Here is a 9,705-nt window from a genome sequence, read left to right as displayed (position 1 = left end):
GCATTGTAGGCCTACCTAAACCAAATGGATTGTAGCAAGTCAAAAAGATAGCTCCACCTTCTCCAAGATAACTGGGGCTGAGGAAATATGTTTATGCCCACATCCCCTGAATGAATAATAAACAAAACAACATTCGGGTGAAACAGCATAATAGCAGGATTTAGGTGGTTAATTCATGAATTTAACTTGCCTTCCTGAATATCAACCACAGATGGAGGACCAAGATCACAGAAGCACTAAAGTAACACATTCATTGAAATCAAGTGGTGGAGTGGTTTCAACAAATAAGTTGAGGTACAAGTTACTTCTCAAGTCAAACTAATTTCATATAAACCGTAGCCTACAGAAGGACTGAAAGATCTCACTAGACTCAAATGGAATCAAGTTTTGTGAACCATTGTTCATTTTGAGATTTTTCAATGTTCATTTATGAAATGTGGTGAAATTATCCCCAGTAGCTTCTATAATTAGCCCCAGTTCTTCCAATATATTATTCAAGCTCCTCCTAAACATTACCCTTTTAGTTCAGCCATCTGTTAATTCCAATTATTGACTCTGTTCCTTCCATAAATTACCCATGTTCTATGAAAGAGTTCTAACTCCTCCTGCAAATTACCCTTTGAAGTGGTGGTGGCAGCCTGCAATTTTAAACTACTCCTATCCATGTTCATAGGTCGGAGCTTCCAAGATTAGTTGTGGCTCAGCGTCAATGAAGTAATCAACTTCCAAGTCAAAGACGTCATGCATCATCTTGGAGGCAGACCTTTGAAAATGGTGACGTGCCTATGAACCTACTACTCTGACCTTCTAGGTAAGAGAGGCTGAGTAGTGTTTTCAAAGAAGTGTTGTACAGTCACTACAGTGCATCTTATGGATTGCAGACAACGCAGTATACGTTACAGTGGTAACTGATGGTCCTTCATCTATTGTTGACAGTTATGAAGGCAAGTTATATTCATGAATATATGGATGGTCTAGGATTTCAAAATTTAAGGTGGCAGATGGGTGCTTTCTGCTGGATGGTGTTGAGCTTTGAGAGTGCTATTGAAGCTGCACCCACTTAGACAAGTGGAAAGCATTCTATTGCATTGCTGACTTGTGCCTTGCAGGTGGTGGAAAGACTGTGGGGGAGGTAGATGAAATTATCTAGCCTCTGATTTGCTCTTGGTTAAGTTTATGGTCAAAGGCGACCTCCCCAAATCTTGCTCCTCCCAAAACGTGGTGATGAGGTATTCAGTGAAGATGGTGCCACTGACCTTCAAGGAGTGCTGGTTACATTTACTCTTGTTGGAGACAGTCATTTCTTGGCATTTATGACCCAAATGAATTTACCACCTATCAGATCAAACTCAATGTTGTCCGGTTGCAAATAGAATTGTTTTCATTGAAAAAATTGTTCAATTAAATTGAACATTTTGAAATCATCAGCAAACATTCTTACTTATGACCTTGTAATGGAGTGTGGGTCATTGATGAAGCAGCTGAAGATGGTAGTGCCCTAGGCTCTATCCTGGGGAGCTCCTGCAGAGATGCCCTTGGGTTGAGATAACTAACCTATAAATAAGCATAACCATCTTTGAATTGAGAATTCCAACATCCACCATCAACTTTCTTTTCCCTAAGATCAATAGGGTTCCTTAACTCCACACTCGATTAAAGGTTGCATTAAAAGAGCAGTCACCCTGACTTTACCTCTGGAATTCAAACTTTCTGTCCATGTGTGAATCAAGATGGTAAACAACAGTTAGATCTGAGCACTCAAAACAGATACCAAAATTATGAGGGAGACAATTTTTTTCAAAACATTCAAACAGATCAAAATAAATGACTGACAATTCAGACTGAAAAGAACAAAGAACAGCAGGAGCACAGGAACAAGATTTTCAGATCTCCAAGCCTGTGGTAACACTCCTCCTACAAGCTACACTCACACGGGATGGTTAGAGATGAACTTCCAACATTGTAGCCAAAATCAGGGTTCTGCTAGAGATCTGTTGGGAACACAGGATTGTAGAAATACCACGTTAGGTCAGAAAAAGTAACAATATTTAGAAGTTAACTGCAGATCCAGTCCTGGAAAATTCAATGCTACAGGGTTACACTAGCCTCTGAATATTTCATTTATTGAGCTTGACAAAACACAGGACACAGGCAAAGTATGCTTAATAAAGCTTTATTTCCATATGTTTGTACACTTTACTGTTGCTGCAAGCTATTGAACTGTGAGGGTTGTGATGAAAGTTAAAATGCAGGGTTTGCAGCTAGTTTCACAGGTTTACTTTGAATGGCACTGGAAGTAAGTCAGAGAACATTGCAGTACTAGTTGAGCAGGGAGTAGGGCAAATGGACGGAAAGATGGATAAAGTAGACAGACTTTCCTTCCCACTAGTATTAGTGAATGCAGCAACAAGGCTTCCTAAGGCTGTATATATGTTGGCTGTGGAGTGAATGATTTAATAACAGTAGTTTCATGTCCTTAAAATAAAAGTGACACAACAAATGTAGTTTCAGACACACAAAAGTAACAGATAACAAACTCCCTTATCTATAATGAGCAATTTGTGAAGTAAATAATTGACCATGCATGCTTTTTTAAATTACAATTCACAGATTAACACTGCATTCAGCATGTCTGATTTATTTTACACTATGCTACACACAAAAAAAATATGAATAGCGACATTTACACAACTGTACAGCATTGCCCTTCTTTTATTCTTATTGTTCTTAGAAACTTGCCCTTTCTACTTTACAAGTCCTTTAAAAAAAATGTTTATTCTCTTTACAATTCCCAGTTCTCAAAACAAAGGGTGTTAATTATTGTGAAGACTCTTTCAAATTAAATGAGAATTGATGAACTTTTGTTTTTAACTCCATTAATTAGAAAGTGGAGATGACTATTTGTGTGGCCTCGCTACAGTGTTAAAGCTTTGCGTATATTCATACCAGGGAACCACAAGGCTGTGAATCTTGTATTGGCAGCCCTTTGTAAGGGCTGGTAAACTATAAGGTCTGATATTCAGCTCTATTGTCATCAGTAAAAGTGCAGAGTTTATGAGGAAGCCTGGCTTCAGGTTGCAAAGGATTGCAAATGGATAGTTTCTTTTTGAAAGAATGCATTTGCTTTCCTTTTCTAAAAAAAACACAAAAAGCAAGTAAGAGTCAGTTTTATCCAAATACTCCAGGAAGCTTCATTACACAGTTTGTAACCTTTCCAGAATCCAACATTCATGTTGCCAGTGTAATGTAGCCACCTTATGCAATCCAGGTAAATTTAAGAGACAGGTGCTATGCTGCAGGCCAAGGCAAAAATAAAATCTCAAACTACTGAAGGAAAGTGATTAGGCTTACCCCGTATTAGAGCTGTAACCAGATGAGAGAGAAGTGATCACCAATTAGGGTTATATTCAGAAATCACATGTAAAGCTGACTTTGAGAAAACTAAAGTTGGCTTTCCTTACTCAAACACAGGGGTTTTACCAACACCAAAATGAACATATTGCAATGTTGATTAATCTGAAAATGGCATTATTGAGCACTGGTAAAATTTGGCAGTTTTAAATGAAAAATTACAGAGACCAGAAGCCAATGATCAAAACAGGCAGGGAAAGTATCTGTGAAGTCACAGCGGCCAAAAGTATCTTCTTTTTAAATAAAAAAATACAAAACTGGTAAAAAAAACATGCTTTTCCCAGAATACATCAACCTCTCCAAAACAAAAACTAAAAAGTAATATCGTTGGTATTTCTGCAATGTAGACTTACCTAAATGCTGGCAACTTGTCTCTAAGACCAGAGCAAACTTTATTTTTCACCTTACAATGTTCAAACTGAGATATAATGGAAATTAGTTATAACACTTGGGATGTTACGGCAATAGACAATAGACTTGTGGAATAACCCCTACTGAAAGGAAAGAGTTTGGAGTATTCAGTTAGAACAGACAACTTTCCTGTGATTAAGTAATTCTAATTCCATATGTTGGATATGAGGGGAAGGGAGGGAGCAGCCGTGATGGTGGAGGGTATCTGGAATGCTAGGATGGCTGCTTTTGAGCTGAGGAAACCAAACTCCTGAATGCCCTGCTGTTTTCATATTTCCTCTGCAGGTTTATTACCTGCAGCTTCCTGATTGAGAAGCCTGGTGTTTCTTACGTGGGAAAGCCTGTAGAACAAACCTATGATTGAGTGCCCTGAGATTAGTTGGTTTGTAAGGGTGTGAAGTTGGCAGATTTGAAAAAAAAAACAAGTTATACTGAGCCTTATGTTACACTGGATTGGACTAGGGTAGAATATTGCATCAATCTGGACATTATACTTAAGGACTGACACAAAAGCTGTGAAGAGGATGCTGAAAAGATTCATGAAAATTGTTCCAGGAATGAGAGACTTTGGCTACATGGATAGATTGAAAAAGCTGGCATTATAAGGTTTGAGGTTGCCAAAAGCAAGTGAGGCATGGATAGAGAAGATAGGGAGAATCTATTTCCATTGGCGAAAGAGTTGAGAATCAAGGAGTGACAATTCAAAGTGAATTGCAAAAGATCCAAAGGCAACATTGTAAAAAAAATACAACCAGTTGTTAGCATTGGAATGAACTGCCAGAGTTGGTGGTGGAGGTATTTTCAAATATGGCTTTGAAAGGGAACTTAGTTATGTGAAGAAAATTGATTTCAGGACTATGATAAAATGTCATGGATTGGGAAGAGCAGAGATGCATTTACAGCCATCACTTATAGTCACGATGGACTGAGGGACCTGAGTCGGTGCTGCAATCAGTCTACAATTCTATTTTGTTAAATCACTATGCTGTACAATTGCATAATCATAAGAAATAAAGGAGCAAATTAAGAAACATATTCAATGAATAATGAAGAGACAGATGTGGAACTATTAAAGTGCACAATGCTTTTTGTTGGCTTTAAATTTGTAGTTCCTCTTGTTACTGCTTTATACTTCTAAAGTATATCCTCCATAACATGCTGCAGCTGGTGACCCTGCACTACACTAGAACAAACTGTTTTCATAATAGTAATCCTTTCAAAGAGGTAATTATAAATAACACCTAAATGCATACTTGTTAAGTGTTATTGACTTCAGTTTGTCAACTTCTGTCTTAGCTCATTGTTGACCAGTTTTACTACTTTAATGTCAAAAACACTATACTTTGGAACAAAAGTTAATGGCCAGACTTAAAACAATATTGCAATAAATGAGACACAATGCTAGGTGATGGGACTCACAGAACTAAAGTTCAAGTTTTGTGTCATCAGTGTTAAAAGAAAAGCAATAGACCATACTTCAGGACTTAAGTATTGCTTCCTACAGATTAAAACATGGCTGATCCCATTCTTCATTCACATGTTAATTTAAAATATTCTAAAACTGGATTCCAACTTGAGATCTTTTTGATCAGCAATTGCAATCAAACTTTAAGCTACTTCATCTAAAGCAGACTGCACTGTTTAAATTAGCCCACTATTTCAGAGCTCATGTATATATACTAATTGGTCTTTTAAAATAATAATTTTAAAATAATACCTACATTCTGGCTTCAAGGCAACATATAATTTTCAAACCCTTTTTCTCTAGAGCTCCACTAGTACCATCAGTTAGCAGGAGGGACTGCCTGAAGACAATTATTAGTTTCAATGTTGGAAGGTTTGTATCACTCTGGGAATTAGCGCACAACTGACCAAAGTCTGAACTGTGTGAACACTAGAATATGAAACAGCATCCAACATCTGATTGCAAACCCATCATGGACATCACAACTGCGCTACAATGACCATGAGACACTCCAGGAAATGAGTACAACCTTCAACACTTCATAATCAATAATCACTGAGCAACTCTGGATGGAAAGAGGCATGGAAATCTAGTGGGTGTTGAGTCAGGAATTTGCCATATCAAAACAAACAAAACATTTTTTAAAAAAAAGGCAAGGAACACTTTCACATCTGGACCTTCCCTCACTAAGTCCAAATCCAAGTAGCGATTCACTAATTTTGATTTCCTTATATCTTGGAAGTGGTCTGTATTTAGAATCATGCACATGTTCAGATTTTTGGCCTTGCCACATAACTGCAGATTATTCTAATGCTCCTGAAACCTATAAATCTACAAAGGTTTCTTCTGTTCTTAAAGTTAGATTAACAGTAATAAATTAAGAGTTAAAATAATTCAGAGTGATGCTGAATTTAGTCAGTACCAGTAATACCCCTTCCTCTTCAGTAAGATTGAACCCAGGCTTCTAAAACAAGTGACATAATCAGCATCTAACACCATGAAAACGCATGGAGATTTAAAAATGTTCAATTCTGGACAGATACTGAAAAGTGGGATTCTTTGATGTGTTGTTCAGACAATAACATAGCCAGAAACTATGCACGTGTAAAAAAATAAACAAAAATCCTTTTGGATCTGCCACCTTGGTCCAAGGCTGATTAATTCATTCCTGGGTTTTACAAAGCGCTTTAGTTAAATAATTCAGAATTTTTTCAAGTTTAAAGAATAAATGGTACATTAGGGACAGGACAGTAAAAAAGCAGCAACACAATTATGGGGCTCAGGTGACCTTTAGCTGCATTGAATCTTGTCTGAATTCCTTTACAATGTTACTTGCCACTGATTATACAGGAGCTTGATACACTTTCTGATATTAAGTGTACTTTATATATTCTTTCCATCAACTAAAAAAAGCTCTTTATCTACCCCACCCCCCAAGCCTTTTCACAGCAACTCGACCTCAGTAAATTATAACATGCGTCTTTTTATAAATATTTTATTGTGATTGTTGCCTCCCTAGTTATGGGGACATTGGGGTGGGCTTTAATTAGCTCAATAAGGTTCTTGTCAACAGTTGCAGAATCTGTGGGGAACCCCTGCAAAAGGATCAACACAACTAAGTGCCCTTCAGACATATAAATGGCTACCATGGAGTCTGTCTTGGGATTAAGTATGCTGATGACAGATGTTCTGCCTTCCGGTAGCCAGAAGCTCCCCTCACGACAGTCAGCTGGCGACAGGTGTGTTTCACTGGAGCTCCAGGTTGCTAATGGAGCCCAAGCCAGAGGTGAGGGAGGGCAGGATGCAATTTGTGGCTGTAGGGAGGGTTTGGCAACTTTCATTGCCACCAACCTTCTTGAAGACAGGTCCCTTGATCATGCACAGAATGCCTGTTTACCAGAATGTCAGGGTTATCCAAGTTGCCTTCAGGAAAAGCTAAGCAGCCTCCACTGAATCCCACAGAATTATTTGCATTTTAATGTTGTCGAGAGACTTCTGTGGGAACTCTCCCGGATTAAGTGGATCCGGCCGATATGTAACCCAACTAATTAAATTCAGCCCATTTAATCATAAGGTCATAACTAAGCAGGCTTGAGCCCACTGGTGCACTGAATTGAAATGGATAGAACACCCTTAAAATAATTAAAAGCAACTTCAAAACATGGTCAATCACAACACGAAACATTTTGACTTTGGATTTTAAACTTGACTGATAATGTCCCCGAATGATTGAGAACATCCTCACTTGTTACATTCAAAAGACATTCTTGTGGTCTATTTCACGCATACAACCACTTCTGCTTTCATAATAACATTTCAACATATCCTATACTCTGGTGAAGTACAGTAGCATTGCTTTGGTTAACGGTCAATAAATCACCTTACAAGCTTGAAGTGAATTTACAGAAATAGCAGATTTTTGACTCGCTCCTCACTCAGCCAGCACTAACCATACTTGCCTCATCTCAAGGACTTCAATCCTCCAGAAAGACCCACCCCATAGCTCAAAACACACCATTTTTCAATTTCAGGAATCTAGTCTCCCTATTAACTGGGTAGTGGGAAGAAAAATGACCAGTACAATACCATTAAGAATTGCTTACTGAATTTCAGAATTCAAAACGTCTGTCATTTTGATTCCCACTCTTGGATGTAACGCACATATGCATTATTACTAAAGTACGTGACAATGCCAAGTTTAGTATAATGCAAGACAATGCCTTTGGAAACTTTCTGCTTCTGACAAAATTCACACCGCTTCATGTCATTGAGATTTGTGAGCATCCAGCGGCGAATGAATGGTGGGGTTACACACAGAGTCCAAATTCTGCATTACTCCATTAACTGCAAACCAGAAACTATGGTCAGCACAGGGTCTGGGGAAGAATTGCTCCAGATGCTACATGCAGCAAATGTCTTATATGCATTCTGAAAATCCTTCAAACATTCTATTCAATAATGAACAATCAAGGCCAATCTTCATCTAATAGGTGCATAAGCTAAAGTCAAACTTCTGCTCTTCAACCAGTATAGAATCACTAATACACATACTCAACAAAAAAAACTACTGTCTGACCTTCTCTGACCAAAGCAAGTCAAGAAAGGTTTACTGCAACATGACTTCAAGAAAAATGCAAAGCTATTAATAAAGAGGTCAATGTAATCTCGTGCTATATAGTCCCAACACGTTTAGCCATTATTAGTTACATGGAGTGAATAAGGAAATATCGGTTACCTCTCTTAGGCCCTTCTCTCCCAGTATTTCATAATACTTAAAATGAACATTTTAAAATATTGAATGTGCATCTGTGGCAGTAGTGTTCTGGTGGCAGGGTTGGGGTGCAGGGGCGGAATCCTTTGCCATCACTAAAGAGGCTTACAAAAATAAAACATCACAGAATTGAAGGATTGATGTAAAGACATCTTAGATTCATTTTGGAAGAAAGTTACACAACTGCCATAAGAAAGTTTTAACAGACAGTGGGGTCGTTGGCCTGTCAACATCAGCACACTGTCTCTTTAAGACCCAGCATTCTCACTGATACGGTGAATGTTCCTGCTACATAAGTAGGCCACAAGTAAAGCCAACGTAAACATATCACGTACAACAGCTTACTCAATAAATTTTTCTAATCACTTCAATTAGATACGAAAACAAAAAAAAAGCAATACTTTTACCTAGGTATAAATACTTCTGAACAATCCTGATTTTAAATTTTAAAAAGCTGTCAGAACTTTAGTGCCAATACACGACATCTCTTTCTAGCTCTTGCTTCTCATAGGCGTCATATGATGACCAGAGCTGGGGGATTGCTGGATGTCAAGAGCAGCAGTTGGTTGCCAGTTGATGTTTCTAGCTGTGCCTTGTCCGAGTGTTAGCGGTGTCTCCTGCGTCAGTTCGTGCTCAAGTCACCTCACACCTGCATCTCTGAGGTGGAGAGTAAACCCAATGCTTTGGCCTCTTCTGGCGTCAGGCCACTCTTTAATGTTCTTCTTACTGAAAAGAGGATAAATGCAAACGTATCAACAAGGTCTCACTTGTAACATGCCGTTTTCCAACATTTGGGGGAGAAACAAAAACCTCGTTTTTTTTCAGAATGCTGAATCCCCCTCACACCAGACACATTTACTGAACAGTTCTAAGGATCTGACCTGGCCTGAGAGAAGTAGACCAATCTAAATTAATACAAGATATCTATGAACCAATGGAGAACACAAAAACAAAATTAATAACATTGATAAAAAATACTTCATCTAATTTATCTCTGCCCTGGAATGGTGAGCCAGCATCTGTATTTTATTGAACATTAGATTTTTAAAAATTCTCTCAGCATTTATTGCACTTCTCTAGTTGCCCATGAGCACCTTATTTCAGCATCTTGCAAACACACTGGCTTCACCACCCAGAAGGACAATGA

The 9,705-nt window shown here is 38.2% G+C and overlaps 1 protein-coding gene across 3 annotated transcripts in view; it reads right to left on the bottom strand.

Annotated features, from left to right (window-relative positions):
- Positions 1-2,157: 2,157 nt before the first annotated feature.
- fhod3b (formin homology 2 domain containing 3b) overlaps positions 2,158-9,705 on the bottom strand; it is a 609,516-nt gene continuing 601,968 nt past the window's right edge. For all 3 annotated transcript variants that reach the window (XM_060850278.1, XM_060850279.1, XM_060850280.1), the window contains one exon: positions 2,158-9,284. In XM_060850278.1, coding sequence (XP_060706261.1) covers positions 9,202-9,284 — 83 coding nt within the window. In that variant the 3' untranslated portion in view covers positions 2,158-9,201. The remainder of the gene's footprint in view (positions 9,285-9,705) is intronic.

Source organism: Hemiscyllium ocellatum, chromosome 34, assembly GCF_020745735.1.
Source record: "Hemiscyllium ocellatum isolate sHemOce1 chromosome 34, sHemOce1.pat.X.cur, whole genome shotgun sequence".
Classification (NCBI taxonomy): Eukaryota; Metazoa; Chordata; class Chondrichthyes; order Orectolobiformes; family Hemiscylliidae; genus Hemiscyllium; species Hemiscyllium ocellatum.
The sequence above is the reverse complement of the archived record's forward strand: the minus strand, read 5'-3'. Positions and strand labels throughout refer to the sequence as shown.